At 41.8% G+C, this 17,692-nt stretch overlaps 1 protein-coding gene across 7 annotated transcripts in view; it reads right to left on the minus strand.

Moving 5' to 3' along the window:
• Positions 1-17,046, minus strand: part of RUFY3 (RUN and FYVE domain containing 3) — an 80,253-nt gene extending 63,207 nt beyond the window's left edge. For 2 of the 7 annotated variants that reach the window (XM_019468061.2, XM_019468093.2), the window contains exon 1: positions 16,568-17,046. In XM_019468061.2, the coding sequence (XP_019323606.2) occupies positions 16,568-16,931 (364 nt within the window). In that variant the 5' untranslated portion in view covers positions 16,932-17,046. Of the gene's footprint in view, positions 1-343; positions 1,227-16,567 lie in introns of those variants that run through there. The other 5 variants (XM_019468087.2, XM_019468094.2, XM_019468084.2 and 2 more) reach the window with 4 other exon arrangements.
• Between the last annotated feature and the right edge of the window lie 646 nt (positions 17,047-17,692).

A 17,692-nucleotide genomic window follows, 5' to 3' on the forward strand; every position in this document is an offset into this window, starting at 1 on the left:
AATATTTTAGTATATAATCAATATTAATAGCTTTTTCATTATCAATTAGGGCCAAATGTGATAAGTGACCTCACATGTTCTCTTTAGGGGCTTAAAGACAAAGAGCTCTAAATAGGCACCAGCATCTTTTGAAAGGATACCTCAGGGGGCAGGGAAATAATATTTTTTCCCAGTAAAGTAGAGACGGTAAACTGGGTGGTAGGTAAGGAAAAAAGGTTGTCATGGTTGTTAACAGGTTAGAGTACAGAGTACGGGTTCTTCCTGAAACCTCTCCCTGACCCTCCCAGCTTACTGTAACAATGAGGATGCTGGTGAGACACTAGTGGACGGGTTCTGACCATACCTTCATGGGTAGGCTCTGGGTCAGGTGTAAGTGAGATGTCATCCAGCTCTCGCAGGCAGAGCCATTCTCCATCCATAGACACTCGGAATTTGCAAAGGTAGATGGTCTCCATGGCAGCCTGTGTGATCTTGTCAGTGGTGGGGGTTGGCATATCAGTTGGAGGCGTCAGAGCAGACATGATGACTCAGCTGGGACCACAACACACACACACAAACACACACACACTCACCCCAACAAAAATAAATAAAACCTCCTTACCCCAAAACCCCAAATCCAAAGCTCTGAAACAAAGCTCTCAGGAAAAGGGGTGGGGGAGATTAAAACAAAACACAAGGAAAAATACCTTACGGTTTAAGAACCAACTGTTCAAGACAAGCAATCCTCTACTATCTTTTCTCATAGATAGTTCCTACCACATAGCAAAATAAAATGATGCCTGTTTCTCTAGCTTCTGTCCTTTTATCTTCTCTTCCCTGCCCCCTCCTTTTTCAGCTGGGCTATAGGCTTTAAACGTTGCACAGCCGATGCCACCTTAGCTGGCTTTAAAAAACTGGTCTCTGAATGAATAAGTGAAAAATCCTCCTTTGTGCAGGAAAAAAAATACCCCGAAAAAATCCCGAAAAATAAACCAATATTTTCAATTTAGCTTAAAAAATATCCTGAACTGCAGAAATCACTTCCAGGATCTGCTCAGATGAGCCGGGATGCTGAGTTCTAATAGGATTGGTTGTGCGCAGTAAGCAGGGTGTTGACCAAAATGGCTGACTAATGAACTGAACTGAAAATCCAGGCTCATGTGACCAGCTGCTCTGAACGTAGGGCGAGCAATTCCCAGGATGCTTTATAGATGCTGCTGATGCAGGGAGAGCAATTAAGCTGCTGCTCTCATCCTGTACAACCCACTTCCAGACTGTGCTAGTCAAACTGTGATCAGACATAACACAATGCACCTATCCTCATCAATTCCCTCACTTTGGGATAAAAGGGCTAGATAACAGGAGGACAATTAACACTGGGTAATACTTCATTGCAAAGATGATGAAAGAGGCAGTTAGATTAATTTAGTAAGCACATAATTCACTTCCATCTTTTACCCTCATATACCTAGCTATCAAAATTCTTTACTAAAGGTGGTGTTTTAAGAAAAGCCAAAGCAGATTTTCAAGTTAAATATCATACTCTCAGGCATTTACAATCTCCTTCTCCAAGGTACAAAACCTGACTTTTTAGACTAGATAGAAGTGCAAGAAAAAAACCTTGATGCTAAAAAGTAAAATCCCTTCCAATTAATGGCAATCCCCTGCCCCACCCTCGCTTTTGAAGTTGTTGTATTTACCAAATTTCTTTTTTAATTGTTTTTAATATTTATTTTTGATAGAGACAGAGGGTGAGTGGGGGAGGGGCAGAGAGAAGGAGACAGAATCTGAAGCAGGCTCCAGGCTCTGAGCTGTCAGCACGGAGCCTGTCATGGGGCTCATGAACCTTGAGATCATGACCTGAGCCGAAGTCAGACGCTTAACCAACTGGGCCACCCAGGCGCCCCTACCACGTTTCTGCATAAAGTATGTATTATGTTTCTAAGTAAAAGATAAAACTATGTTATATTTTTAAAAAGCCTCCCATCCTGGAACATCCTAAGGGCATATTATCATATATTATCAACTCACCAAACAACCAACTCACCTACCCACATACATGTCTGTATTATCCAATGAGGCATTTATACCTTGATAGCAAAAAGTTAGGTGCTTCCTTTCTGAGCTGCAATAAATAATGAGATAAGGGATGATAACGATTTTCTTTGAAAATGTTTTGGACAATTGAAAACAAGTATTTTTTCTATTTAAGGATCTGGTTTTAAGGTGGAAGCTACAACTTCAAGAAATATATGCCAAGACGATTTATTCTATTTTAGGAATTTCATTCAGAAGGATACCTTGATTTTTGAAAACTAAAAGAAAAAAATTCTCCTTGAATATTATAATGACATTTTATATGTATATTACATACAAATATAATATTAAAATTTCACAAATGTTGCATCCTAACTTGAGATTGAGCCCAAAGAAAAAATGCTAAGAATCAGGTTCTGTAGGTAAACAGGCATTTCTCATACTGTTAGAGGGAAAGCAAACTGGTACAACGTAAAAATGCATATACGTATATGATTATTTACAATTAGGAAGAAAATCAGCAAATTACTAAGGAAAACAAAATACCCCAGGTTTATTCATTTCTATTTAAAATCTTTCAACATTATCCTACATCTGGACCCAAAGCTATTCATTCACTAATTTTCTCATTCAGTAAATATTCAGTCAGAGTATTCCACATGTCAGGCAGCGATCCAGGCACTGGGCATGCAGTAAGACAAAATCACCCTTTCAAAGAAGCAGAATTTATGTACCCAAATACTGAACACAAATCTTCGTTTAACACATTCACATTTAATTATAGGTCGATTCCTTTCTAGACATACATATTTCCATCTTATACATTAAAGCTTAAAGGGGACAGTTTATAGTTTCACCATGCAATACTTTATAACCTAGTAAGCAGTCATTAAAATCTTTAAACTTACACTGAATAGTTCCTGGAATCACAATGCCAAAGAGCCCTGGCTTCTGTACGTACAACACCAAGACTGTAGGTCACTGACACATTCTTGAAATATAGAATAGTGAAAACAGAAAAATCTGGATGCTTTGAGATTTCCTGGTTCCATGAATATCTGAATTGAGCCTATCACAAACCATGACAATCTTTTTAGCAACCAATATGCATTTAATAACCTTAAACAGATTTGGATTGATTACAAGACACAAGCATACAAGAAAATCTAGGTCAATAAACAGAGAAAACCTGGTCAACATTCCTTCCAAAGGTCCTTCTCTCCAGGTAGGAAATATCAGGAGGGAAGCCCAAAGCAACTAACACTTCTGCCAAGGAGAGAAAAACCTTCCTGCACTGGTTATCTCTCAGTTTAAGGAGGCATTAGGAGTCATTTCAGAAATAAGAACTGTGGGTGAGCAGGAAAACCTGTCTTTCCACTATCTCAGTCATACCTGCTTGCAGGTAAACACCTTTGAGTCTTCAGTGTGGACACTTACTCACTGTTCACAGGCAATGAATTTCCTATGAGAACAAGCACTGTTTGTAGAAGACTAACAAATAATTCTAAACGTTGTTTAGTACTGTTTTTACATTTGGGTCTTTACTAGGTAAACATATTAGCTTAGGTAACATGAAGTCATCAGTGAGACAAACCTTGAACTTTTTTCTCATTTGATCCTACCTGTGAATAAAGGCACATCTTTGTAAGATGGTTGTGAGGAGGGTTGAGGTATAGTGTGTGGCCCTAGAAGCAGAACTAACAGGCCTAAGTGAAATTCAAATCCAAGGTGATGATCTGAATAATACTATGTTCTAGTTGCTTACACAGCCTGAATTTTCCATCTTATAATTGATTCAAAGCAAATGAGATTCACTGTCAAAGTCAGAAGTCACTTTTAAAGAATACTCAGCTACTATTATAAGACAAAGTCTGATTTGTCGTGCCCAATGTCCCTGTTATACAATAGGGAAAAATTACTTAAGCTAGCTATCATTTATTGAATCTCTATTTTCTGTTAGGTGCTTTAAAATTCTTTTAATGTTTATTTATTTTTGAGAGAGAATGAGACAGCACGAGCAGGGGAGGGTTAGAGAGAGAGGGAGACAGAATCTGAGCTGTCAGCACAGAGCCTGACATGGGGCTCAAACTCAGGAACTGTGAGATCATGACCTGAGCTGAAGTCAGAGGCTTAACCGACTGAGCCACCTAGGTGCCCCTAGGTGCTTTATAAATACTGTATCAAATCTTCACAAGAATCTGGCCAAGGAGATATGGTATGTCCTCTTTACATACAAGGAAACCAAAGTTGACCCAAGTAACTGGTCCAAGATCACACAATTAACAAGTGGCTGATCTGGGATTCCAAGGTTTGTCTTAATGCCCTCAAACCAAAGTCCATGTTTTCTTTCATGCCCTGAAAAATCAGCACTCCAACCCAAGGATTAAATTTTACTTAGGAAAAACAAAAAACAAAAAGCACAAACAAAATAACACAAGCAGTGTCCCCACAAAATTTCCCAAATATGAATTTGAACAAATTTAAGATTTGAGGAAGAAAAAAATTTTATTAGCTTTCACACTTTACAAACCACATATTCCACTTTCTCTTATACATTCAGTTCAGGTTTTTAATATGTGGGCATTTTCTGAGAAACTGGGATCCCAGCATAGATCTTTCCTGCTGTGTGCTGGCAAAGGGTAAACCAAATTCTTCCTGATCATAGTAAAGGATGATACACTACTTATTGTACTACCACTCTGAGGAAAGAGCAGGAAATAAGCATCTTACCAAGTTCCCGCCTCATCCACTAACTTAGTTGGGCATATTAAGAACACTTGAGGGGCGCCTGGGTGGCTCGGTCGGTTTTAAGTGTCCAAGTTTGGCTCAGGTCATGATCTTGCAGTTCGTGGTTTTGAGCCCTGCATTGGGCTCTGTGCTGACAGCTCAGAGCCTGGAGCCTGCTTTGGATTCTGTGCCTCCCTCTCTCTCTCTCTCTCTCTCTCAAAAATAAGTAAACATTAAAAAAAAATTTAAGAACGCTTAATACAGTCAGTAGTGTGAAAAGATTAACAAAGGGGAAATTATTTTCTCAAGTGACTTATTGCAGAACTTCTTCAAATAGCAAACTTCAAAATATAGTTTTAATACTTTAAAAATACAACCAATATCCATGAAATCATTGCCTAACTGATGAAATGAACCAACAAATTTATGTGCTCCTTCTCTCTTCTGAATTCCTGCCTCCCCTTTTGAGGCAATTACTTCTGAATTTTGTGTATATCATTACCTTACTTAAAAAAGTATTATTATGAATATATGGATGCCTAAACAATATATTTAGCTTCATCTTAACTTTATAGAAAGCGTTTCATGCTGTATGAAAGCCTTTTGCTCAACATTGCATTTTATTTATGTTTTAAATATTTATTTTTTCAGAGAGTACAAGCAGGGGAGGGGTAGAGAGAGGGAGACAGAAGATCTGAAGCAGGTTCTGCGCTGACAGCAGTAAGCCTGATATGGGGCTTGAACTCATGAAAGGTGAGATCATGACCTGAGGCGAAGTTGGACACTCAACCTACTGAGCCACCCAGGTGCCCCTCAACATTGCATTTTTAAAGATTCATCCACATTGTAGTGTGCTATAATTTATCTTTTTGGCTGCTGTATTATGAAGTAATATTCCATTGTATGTGTAAAAAATTTTCTGATCCATTTTCATGCTGGTGAGCATGTATGGGTTATTTCTAATTTTTTTTTTTTGTTTGTTTTAAATAATATTATTTAAATACTTTTCAGAAATAGATTTCTTTTTTTTTTTTTGAGAGAGAGAGATAGAGAGAGAGAGAGAGAGGCACAAGTGGGGGAGCAGCAGAGGGAGAAGGAGAGAGGGAATCTCACTTGGGGCTTGATGTCACCACTGTGAAATCATGACCTGAGCCGAAGTCAAGAGTCAGACACTTAACCAAATGAGCCACCAAGGTGCCCCCAGAAATAGATTTCTTGTAGGTATACCAATTCTCAACAGGTCTGAAGGTAAGAAACTATTTCACATTTCTTTTATAGGTAGTTGTCTCCTATTACCTAGTTCCTATTGGGCACATACTGGTGCTTTTTAAAACTTATTGACTTGTGCAACTAAATCAGTTTGTAAACCTCACAAGTTCTACTTCCCAAAGCCTCTGGGATCACAGTTTTACAATTTAAGAAAATAATTCTCCCACCCCCACCCCCACATTTTACTAGGTGCTGTCAGCACAAAAGGGTTTCTTTGATGAAATGCCATCATGATGACATTGGTGGAAAGTCTAGATGTTTCTGCTAAAGTATAAGATTATTCAGTTGAATGATCATGATTTTTTCACACGCTCCAGTCTTCCACCCACTTCCGTCCCTCTTACTTCTTTCCCTCTCTCAGACAAAAATCTATTATGTTTACCTCTGATGCTGAGATTTCTACAATTGTAGATTTATACATTTGCAAAGCTCAGTATTACTTTGTAGATATTAACCAAGAATGATAATAAGTACTAAAAAATGATTATACCTGAGTTAATTATTTTGTTAGGAACAAAAACCACCAGGAGTATTATCATGCATACTCTTTTCACTTATTAAAATTAACTAGCATCAGGCTAGAGCTAACTCCTATCTTAGTAACTAAAACTGATTTCATGGCTAAGTGGCAGTAGGTAATGATTTACAGATGTAAAGCTACCAGCAACTTAGTAGATATCTTTGGAAATTTATCCTGCTCCTGTTCTGATTTACTCAACTATAAAATGAAACTAAAAAGCTAGCTTCACAAAGCTCATGGGCTCCATGAGAACTTTGCCTGCTTTACACACCATTATACATCTGCTTAAAACAGGACCTACCAAGTATCAGTCTCAAAAGATACTTGTTGGTGTAGATATGTAACTCCAAAGCACTCTATACTCTTGCAATGGTATATTTTCACCCTCCTGTTTCACCTTAACCATGAAAACTTCCAAGTTCCTCAAAACCAAGCTATATTCATGCCCCAACAAATAAGTCATTCTAACACAGGCTTTAGTCACTTGTACCTAACAGATTCATTCATTTAACATGCAATGGGCACCTACTATGCGTTAGTCACAAGGGACATAAGAACAAGGTAGTAGGCAAAAAACAGGCAATTACAGGTGCACAGACGGCTATTCAGTGTTGTTTACATACATAACTATTGAATTTCAAATTTATTTATTCATTTAGGAAGTAGGGCCTCACTGAGCAGAATGAGGAACTAAAGGACTGCTGCTGTCTGAAAAGGAGGCTTCAGTTTAGGATGGGATTCCAGTAATGGGAGGCAGTAAAGGAGGCTGAGAGCATGTAGAGTCGGAAAGCCCACAGTGAATCCTAGATCCACCTTTAGAAGCTGAATAACTTTGGCATAGTATTTGTATCTGTGCCTGTTTCTTCACTGACAGAATGGGGATAATAATATTAACTACTTCAGACTTCACGGAAGTAATGTTAAGTAAAATGCTTAGCATGGCACTTTGTACAAAGTAAGCAGTCAGTAAATACTAGCCATTATCATCATTATAGGTGCTCGAGAATTCTGGGGGGAAAAATGCTACCATCACATGAAGAGTAAGTCAGTAAGGATGAAAGCTCATAGGACTGAGGTAGAGGAAAGTCAAAAGGAGATGTGAGCAAAGGGGATGCTGGGGCATCTCTCAGGCCTTGAGGAAGGAAGACATGGGTCAGAACTTTACCAGGCATTCATATCAGGTGACCAGATTTCTTAAGTTCATAAAAAAGGCAGAGGAAGCAGATGTTTATGCCTGTAGAGTCCCTAAACAGATTCTAAAATTAGAGGAACCGTATTCTATTTTTTTTTAAATTTTTTTTAACGTTTATTTATTTTTGAGACAGAGAGAGACAGAGCATGAACGGGGGAGAGGCAGAGAGAGAGGGAGACACAGAATCGGAAGCAGGCTCTAGGCTCTGAGCCATCAGCCCAGAGCCTGATGCGGGGCTTGAACCCACGGACCGCGAGATCGTGACCTGAGCTGAAGTCAGACGATTAACCGACTGAGCCACCCAGGCACCCCTAGAGGAACCGTATTCTAAAAGGCAACATGCTGAAACAATTTCTGCTTTCTACATGCCTCTTGCTGTCACAGTCTGACAGGCTCTTTTCCTATGTTTTATGAGGTTTCAAATTTCCCCACCTCTGCCCCTATAAACTTCTTTTCAGTTTCCATGCCACTCCCTCTGACACATGCTGCCTGTCATGTCTACTTGGTACAGAACAAGTACAGAACCAGTCAGTCACTAACAGGGTCCCTGCAATCAGGGATACCCACCTTGGTCAGCAGCCCTTGCCTGGTGGGCTTTAGGAAGACCATGAACCTTCCCATTATTTGGAAGTAGTTACGGTAGTGGGCGGGATCATACTGATACTCTCTCAAGTACCACCGCTCTGTAACTCTAAAAACATTTCCTTTCTCATAATTTTAAGTCATGCTATCTTACACTACTGACTTCCCAAAATAAATGTTACAGCTCACACTTGAGCCACTTTACCCTAGAGGAAGAAGTTTCCATGTTAATAAGGTTTGGGTGGAAAAACAACAGTTCAGATATCCTGCAAAACTCATTAAAATTTTTTTTTGTTTTAATGTTTATTTTTGAGAGAGAGACAGGGTGTGAGCAGGGGAGGGGTAGAGAGAGAGAGGGAGACACAGAATCCAAAGCAGGCTCCAGGTGCTGACCTGTCAGCACAGAGCCTGACTCAGGGCTGGAACTCCTGAACCACGAGATCAGGACCTGAGCTGAAGTCAGATGCCCAATCGACTGAGCCACCCAGGCACCCCTAAAATGGGGTTCTTTAGGGCGCCTGGCTGGCTCAGTTGGTAGAGCCTGTGATTCTTGATCTTGGGGTTGTGAGTTTGCGCCCCACACTGGATGTAGAGCTTACTTACTTACTTACTTACATGCATAAATAGGGACTCTTTAATTTATGATGGGGACCCATTACCTTTTGTACAATGATAAAGAGGCAGCGTATCTTTTAGGCAACACTTAATTATTTAAGGAATTTTCAAGTATGTTAGACAACAAGAAAATATCATTATTTCATCCAGTTAATTCTGCTATGTTATTCTCCCAGACTTTTTACTACCTATAACCTATACTAGAAGAATATGTTCTCTTAGGTTCTTTGTAAGATTCCATCTCTTTAACACAGATTTCTGCTAAACAAAAAGGAAAAAGATGCAAGACAGAATAAGTCAAGTGAATATGTTTTGAGGCCAATACTAATCTTTTAGCTCCAAAAATTGCTTTCTTTGCCACTTTTGCTCTGCTCTCTCTCTCACCAAACTTACTGCTTTCTACCTAAACTGATTTAATGCTTTGGTGAGGGAGCATACAGTGATTAAGAACATGAGCTGTGACACCACACTATGCAGGAATATGAATTCATTCTGTCCTTCACTTAAAAAACTGCAATATAAACAAATATTGAATCATTATGTTGTATACCTGAAATTAATGTAGTGTTATATGTCAGTTGTGCCTCACTAAAAATAAACAAACAAAACACCTCTGGGGATAGGGCCAGAAATCTGTGCTAACAAGATGTCCAGGTGATTGACAGGTGCAAAATTTGAGTTAAGAACTATTCTAAAACCACAGAATCTGTGTCTCCAGATTTGCAAATGCAAATCTAAGGCTACTCTATCAGAATATTTGTATTTTATAATAATTTAGATAAGTCATTTAGAGATACTTAACCAAATACTCTGACAAAAAACATAAGTTGTATACATCTACTTATATGAGTTCTACATGGACTCATTTTTTTTCAGTTTTCTTTTTTTTTTTTATGTTTATTTATTTTTGAGAGAGAAGGAGAGACAGAGCACGAGCAGGGGAGGGGCGGACACAGAACCTGAAACAGGCTCTGGGCTCTGAGCTGTTAGCACAAAGCCCAATGTGGGGCTTTAATCCACAAACTGCGAGATCATGACCTGAGCCAAAGTCAGACACTTAACCAACTGAGCCACCCAGGCGCCCCATTCAGTTTTCATTGTTAAGAGAGTAGTTTTTAAGTATCAGCTCTTCTATCTGTTGCAAATTTTAATGAAAATCAGCACGTACTGATAAATGTGAACTTTTTAGCTCTTTGCAGGGCACATAAAAATATTCCATAAAATGGTAGCCACTAACTACCACTACTATTATCTTACTACTCACATTCTTTCTTTGTAGCTGTTTGGATTACAGAACTACAGTAAAGCTTCTTTCATCTAATGGAGAGCCTTTTAGGATCCTCTAGTATCCAAAATGAAGCTAAGACCAGAAATAAGAAAAAAGAAAACTCTGTCTATAAAGAATTAACCTACGATTATCAAGAGGGGGGCAGTCAAAACAAAGTCTCAAAGATTACATCTAATATTTTGAAATTGTTGTTTTGTCAATCAGAGTGTGAGCTTTTTGATAATGCCGGGCCAGAAGTGTAAGTAAAACAAATGAAAGGAAGCAGAAGGGGAGAAATTGGTTGGGAAGACAAACTGTGATAATTTAGGCAGCAGTGATAATAAGAGCTGTATCAGGAAAGAAAGCAGCAGACAGGCTCTTGTAGCCAAAGGATGCAGGAACTAGGGGAATTGGGGGCATGAACCAGCTCGCCATACCTCACCAGGTCACTGCAGCTGTGGGTGGAAAAGACCCACCTGTATTTAGATACTCTTTAGTTCTAAACTCTAGTTCTCTGGTAGTCACTAACTTACAATTAAACTGTCTGAAGATGGGGGCACCTGGGTGGCTCAGTCGCTTGAGCGTCCAACTTTAGCTCAGGCCATGATCTCACAGCTCATGAGTTTGAGCCCCTCATTGGGCTCTATGCTGACAGCTCTGAGCCTAGAGCCTGCTTCGGATTCTGTGTCTCCCTCCCTCTCTGTCCCTAACCCACTCGCATTCTGTCCCTCTCTCTCAAAAATAAATGTTAAAAAAAATTTTTTTAAGTCTGAAGATGCTACATTTCTGAAGGGTTTTTTTCCTTTTCTATGGGTGTTTATATCTGTCACTTGACAAAATAACATTTAATAGATCAGAAAGTGATTCTTAACACAGGTAAAGTATGCTTAACACAGTTGGAAAAGAGCTGAAAGCCTATGAATCACAGCATTGTAAATGGAGGAACCACTCTACGTCAATTATACCAAAAAGCTGTCTTTAAAAAAGTCACAACTCCATCTGCTATTCTAAAAACTACTATATAAAGATGAACCTTAAATACTTTTAGGTTCTCATTGTTCAATCCTTCCCCGAATACCTATCAGTTTTGAGCAGATGCCGCTATATTTACAAAATAGAATGGAGTATTTTTGTCTTTTCAAAATTAAAAAAAAGCAATACATCAGGTCAACTAATTAATGTGTATTCAACTGCTAACCAGGTATAATGTTTTCTGGAGTGCTATTAAACAATGAAAAAAGAAAAGAGACACAATAATAGAAATGTCCATGGAAGATAAATTAAGATCAGAATATATACATATACACACATAAATAATATATATACATGCACACATACATATATAATATACACATCTTTATATTGTATATATGTGTATAAACCGAACATAAAACTATTTTTTTCCCTTACTCATTACTGCATTTATACATAAATGAGACAGTTCCTTCCCCAACATGGGTTCTTAAGGTGCATCTGTGAGAAAGCACATCTGTGAATGTTTCCAGAAACCCTCATTCTCTGCACTTTCCAGGGCTCAACAAGGCATTCACTATTAGCTATACGCAACTTTACAGTGGGTGGACATAGCAATGCTACCATTCCTTCCCACTTTTTTTCTTCCTTCTATTCCCCTCCTAGCCCTTCTACCATCTCACAACAGCACATACAAATACAGAAAGAAAGTTGCTTCTTTGTTGAGTGCAACTTTTTTTTTTTTTTTTTTGGTACATTGTTGGAAATGGAAAAGACAAAGACAGAGATGTGGGTTTATTTGCATGTCATTGCCCTAAACATAAATGTTAGCTGTGGCTCTGGGAGTTGGAAGAAGAAATGAATCACTGTCAGTAGAAGCTGATAACTACGCAAATAGCAGGAGTGCCTCTTCACTCCAACACCAAGAAGCCATCTCTTACTCATCCATGAGAAGACTTTTAAAGTTAGGATGGAAAAGGGAAGCATTAAAAGCATTGTACCATGGCATGAAAGTAGATCCTTATATAATTTATGAGAAATTGGTGTCGAAGGTCATACACCAAAGGGGAAAAAGCCTCATGAAATATGAACCCATACATGTCTGTGAATGCATGCTAAAGTTCTGGAAGAAAACTCACCAAACTCAAAAGTGGTATCCTCAGAAAAGGGGGTAGGTCTCCTACCCAAAAGGAAAGTTCACTTTGTATTCAATGTACTCTTGTACTGTAAATATTTAAACAATGACAATAGATTTATGTGTTACTTGTAGTTTTTATAGATCAAATATTTTTTAAAAGGCATAGTAGGGGGGTGCCCGGGTGGCTCAGTTGGTTAAGTGTCTGACTCTTGATTCCAGCTCAGGTCATGATCTCATGGTTCAGGAGATCAAGCCCTACATCGGGCTCTGTGCTAACAGTGTGGAGCCTGCTTCGGATTCTCTCCCTCTCTCCCTCTCTGCTCCTCCCCTGCTCACACTCCCTCTCTCAAAATAAACATTTTTTTTTTTTTTAAAGCCATGGTTAGGAATTTTTATGACACTTAAAAGCTAGAAGCATAAAAAATTAGCAGACTAGCACTCAAAGACTCAGAAAGGAACATAATCCAACACAGCAAATCAGAAGCCTTCCTTCCTGCTGTATTTAAACATGATGAATATATTAAGGATATTATATCTAGCACGATTTTACACTGACATAGTACACATTATGAACACTGAAAAGTTTAAGCTACGTTCCCTACACACATTCTTGCTATTCTTTATCAGTGTCATTTAAACAAAGCTGAACTCAAATGTAAAGGTTAATTTTTAAAATATCTGAATACAATCAAGGTATCTACAATAAAAAAGATGGCATTGCCTTAATATACAACAGCTCAAAATTATTACATTAAGTACTTTGGGCAAAGACAGTAACAAGAGTTAAAAACTGGGTGATGAGGAGGCAAATACTTATTGGGTACTGAGGTTGAATCTAAGTACTCTCCTGGTAACTGAAATGAGAAATCTTTTTAAAACTGTTTCCTCAGGGGGTGCCTGGGTGGCTCAGTCGGTTAAGCGGCTGACTTCGGCTCAGGTCATGATCTCGCGGTCCGTGAGTTCGAGCCCCGCGTCGGGCTCTGTGCTGACAGCTCAGAGCCTGGAACCTGTTTCAGATTCCGTGTCTCCCTCTCTCTGACCCTCCCCTGTTCATGCTCTGTCTCAAAAATAAATAAATGTTAAAAAAAAAAAAATTAAAAAAAAAAAAAGCACCAACAACTGTTTCCTCAGGTTGCTCAAATGAACAGCCAGGAGATGCAGAGTTCTGATATCCAAGTACAGTAAAACCTTGTGACTGTGAGTAACTTGTTCTATGAGTGTTCTGCAAGACGAGCAAACAGTTCTAATAAATTTTAACTTGATTAACAAGCTATGTCTTGCAATACAAGTAGTACGTGATGCTGAATGTCACATGATCACAACTGAGCCAATGGTTCTCTCTCTCTCCCTCTCTCTCTACAGGATTGTGGGGTATGGTCCCATGTCGCGGTCTCAGGCCGCAGTGTTTGGCAGAAATTTTTGCATGTTGGAAGGTGCCCACAACTGGCACTAGTGTGTTTTTTGCCACTTCAAAGCACCTCTGGACGGTCCCTTGCTTTTCCAAACAAGAGTAAGCTTAGGAATGCTTTGCTTCATTCTAGGTCAGGCTGCATGCAGACAGAGACCCCTTCCTCTGCTGCCTTCTTGCCAGACACATTAAATACCGTATATGACAAGAGTTTATTTATACTGTACTCAACATCCGTTAACGATAGTGAAAGTCATCCTACACAATGACCCTCCTCTCTGGTCTCCCTCACACAAGCCATGAAGGTTTTCAAAGGTAAGTGAAGGTTAATTTATGCTTCTTTATATTGTATATTTTCTTTGTTACTTTGTATTATATTACAGTATTTTATTCATTTTCATATGAATGTTTTTGGGTTGTGGAATGAAGCATCTGAGTTTCCATTATTTCTTATAGGGAAATCCGCTTTGATACACAGTGCTTTGGATTACAAGCATGTTTCTGGAACGAATTAGGCTTGCAAACCAAGGTTTTATTGTACATGATAGAAAGTAATACTGCATTGACTCTGCAGGGCAGCCACAAAAAAATCTTTTAATTTATTGAGTATTCCTTTTCCTAAGTATGCATGTGTTCTGAAGTACATATAAAAATAACAAGGTGGGGTGCCTGGGTGGCTCAGTTAATCCTCCGACACGTGATTTAGGCTCAGGTCATGATCTTGTGGTCACAGGATCAAGACTATGTTCAGCTCCATGCTGGACATGGAGCCTACTTAAGATTCTCTCCCCCTCTCTCTCAAAAAAAAAAAAAAAAAAGAAAAAAGAAAAGAAAAGAAAAGAAGGTAAAAATAAAAACTCAGGACAAGAACTGCTCAATACATCTGCATTGTAAGGTAGAGACTAAGAGATCACACCTATGAAGCTTCAAGTCTTCATTCCTGATCTTGATCATGCTTAGGCCCTAATTTTCTAACAATACTTAAAAAAAAAAAAAGCTAATCCTTAATAGGAGGAAGCATCAAGTAAATTAACTGAAATTCAGATAATCCCCACAGCTGACACCTCCACAGTTGAGCATTTGCTGTGTCCATAAAGTTTGTGGGGTGCCTGGGTGGCTCAGTGGGTTGAGACTCCGATTCTGCTCAGGTCATGATCTCGCAGTTGGTGAGTTCAAGACCCGCGTTAGGCGCTGTGCTGACGGCTCAGCGTCTGGAGCCTGCTTTGGATTCTGGGTCTCCCTCTCCTTCTCTGCCCCTCCCACGACACACCTGCATACTCCCTCTCTCAAAAATAAATAAACATTAAAATAAATAAATAACTAATGGTTGTACCACAACCTTTACAGAATTATAAAGAATTGATAGGAGTGTCTTCATCCTATAGTGATGTGGTTAATAAGCAGATTACACAGAAATAAAATTTTAAGGAGAAAAAAGAGGCCATGCTTAAAGAACAAAGTAGAAAGCAGATTCCTTAGAAAATTGAAAGTAATGTTGTGAATATTATCTTTACTTCCCCTACTGATTAAAGGACTAATTTCTACCTTGATTAGGCACTCCCATCTTGAGATTAGCACATACCACTCCAACACACAACCTATGGTTTTACTAAGACTTTTTGTCAGTGGTCAGTGTTGGCCCTCTTTCTAGGTAAGTAACAGAAACGGTGACACTGGACTATTACCTCCAGCTGAACCCAATGGCTCCTAACCTAAGAGAACCATGCCCCCAGTTTCAGAGGTTTGGTGTTTGTTTAAGGAGCACGGGCTTGGTAGGCAAGGAATCTGGGTCAACTTCAGTCCTACTCTAAAGCTGTTACTTGGGTCAAATCATTCAATAATACTGAGCCTCAGCTTGATCTGAAAACGTGGCATCCTATTTGTCTCACAGATGTGAGGATTAACTATGATAATCACAGCATATGCACACAGAAAACATTTGACTCTTAATGTCATAAGGGATGGATTAGGGGTAGAAAAGACAAAGTCAGGATTTCTTGGTTGTGTAGAGCAGTTAAAAGGCTTGCTCTGGTGAGAAAAGAAGTCTCTAGCTCCATTTCTGGGAAAGAGATTCCCTCATCACCTTAGGCAAGTTTCTCCCCCTTTTCAGAACTCATACAACAAAGTACTTGGCATTTACAGCATGCCTTGTATCTTCAGCCACATTTTCATACTGTAAGACCCTGTCATGTTAAACCAGATTTAACACTCCTCCAAGTCTTTTTACACACACTGCCTACTCTAGAACCCCGCTCCTGGCAAGTAGCAATGAACAGCTGTTGACTGATAAAGCACAAAGTGAGGTCCGCTGCATTCAGGGGGCTCCCGAGGCGGTGGTATTAAAAGGTGGAGGCCTCTGCCTGCCAAACGATACGATCTCGGGAGGGGCCCCTCCAAAACCACACATTCCATTCATGTCAACTCGCGTACTGGTCCTGATTTCTCTTCTCAATCCCTTGGACGCATCTGTGATATTTACGGGTGTGGCGTGAACGCTCGTAAAAATTTTAGTGGTACAACCGAGGCCGCCCGGGCGGCGGCGGCGCAGCAGCCACACCTACTCCGCGGCCCCGGCGCCTGGAGCTCGCAGAAGGCGGGCCAACGGGGCTGCCGGGTCTCTGGGCGCCGCCCCCTCCTCGGCTCCTACGGGAAAGGCACCCAGCCTGGGACCGGGGGCTGGGACCCGGCGAGCACGTGGGAGGCTGGCGAGGACGAGCGTCCGGCCCAGGAGGGGAGGGGAAGCCGAGCCGGGCGGGAGCCAGCGGCCTGGGGAGACTCCGAGGTAAACAGTCCGGCGCCCGGACCGCGGCAGCCCCCCTGCACCCTTCCCGGCCGAGTCCCCCCTTCCCGCCGCCACTCACGGTGCTTGCCGCCGCCGCCGCCGCCGCCGCCGCCGCCGCTCGGGTAGCTCAGTAGCAGGAAAGGCAGCGGGGAGCCCGGCGACGGCGGGGTCCTCCAGGAGCGCTGTTGCTGCTGCGGCGGCGGGCGCGCTGCGAAGCCGGCGCCTCCATCTCCTGGGTAGAGCAGGAAGAAGGGGGCGGCCACTGGTGAGCCGGGATCCGACTGCCCGGCAGGAGAGGCCAGCGGCGGCCCCGCCTCGCCCTCTCGGTCCGCGCCCCCGGCTGGAGCGCGGCTCGGCTCCTCCAGCAGCTGCTCCCCGCCCCTCGCCGGTTCCTCGCTGCAACTTTCCGCGCCGGCGTTGGGCGGCGGCGCGGTCTCAGCCATGCTCGCTCCTTCCTTCGCCGCCGCCTCGTACTCGCGCCCGGGCCTGGGCCGGGGAGTAGAGGGTCACGGCGGCGAGTCGCCGCCTCGTCCCGTCCGCGTCGCCGCCGCCACCTTTCTCCTTGGCCGCGGGCCGGCGTCTGGGCTCCGCCGCGCCGTCTACAGCCCGCCCCGCCGGGGTCCGAGCCAGCTGGTGCGACGGCCCCGCCCGACGGAGCGGTCTCCCTACCGGCCGCCTCCTCTCGCCCGCCCCTCCCGCCCCGGCCCCCAGCCTGCGGCGCGGCTCCCCTAGGGGGCGGCGTCCTCCTCTTCCCACTTCCCACCTTCCGCTTCCCTCCGCCGGCGTTGACCTCCCTCCCGACCCTAGGGGAGGAGACGGCGCCCAGTGCGCGTCCTTACCCGCCCCCGGCACGGCCCTCTTAAACTGTCAGGTGTGTTTGCCCTTCCCAGTGCTTGAAAGGTGGGAGACCTGGCGAGATAGCTAGCGGCGTTTTGTGTTGCAGCCTAACTTCAGCCGTAGCACCGAGGCACAAAGATCTGGGTGGGAGAAGAGGACAAAGCTGATTTTAAAAAGGAACCTCCCTCCCCCCCGGGTATTAAACTGTACCATTTGCCTTTCACACACTAGAACTTTAACCGTTGATTCACGGTTTTGATTCCTGAGCTTTTTATGTGAGCAACTAGAGGTGGGTGTCTTCCTTCTACCACCTCTTTTGTTCCCTCTCTTGTGCGCCCTGTAGAAATCTTGTATTTGCTTTGACTTC

The sequence above is a fragment of the Panthera pardus genome, unplaced genomic scaffold, assembly GCF_024362965.1.
Source record: "Panthera pardus isolate Hobbes unplaced genomic scaffold, ASM2436296v1 HiC_scaffold_13, whole genome shotgun sequence".
NCBI lineage: Eukaryota > Metazoa > Chordata > Mammalia > Carnivora > Felidae > Panthera > Panthera pardus.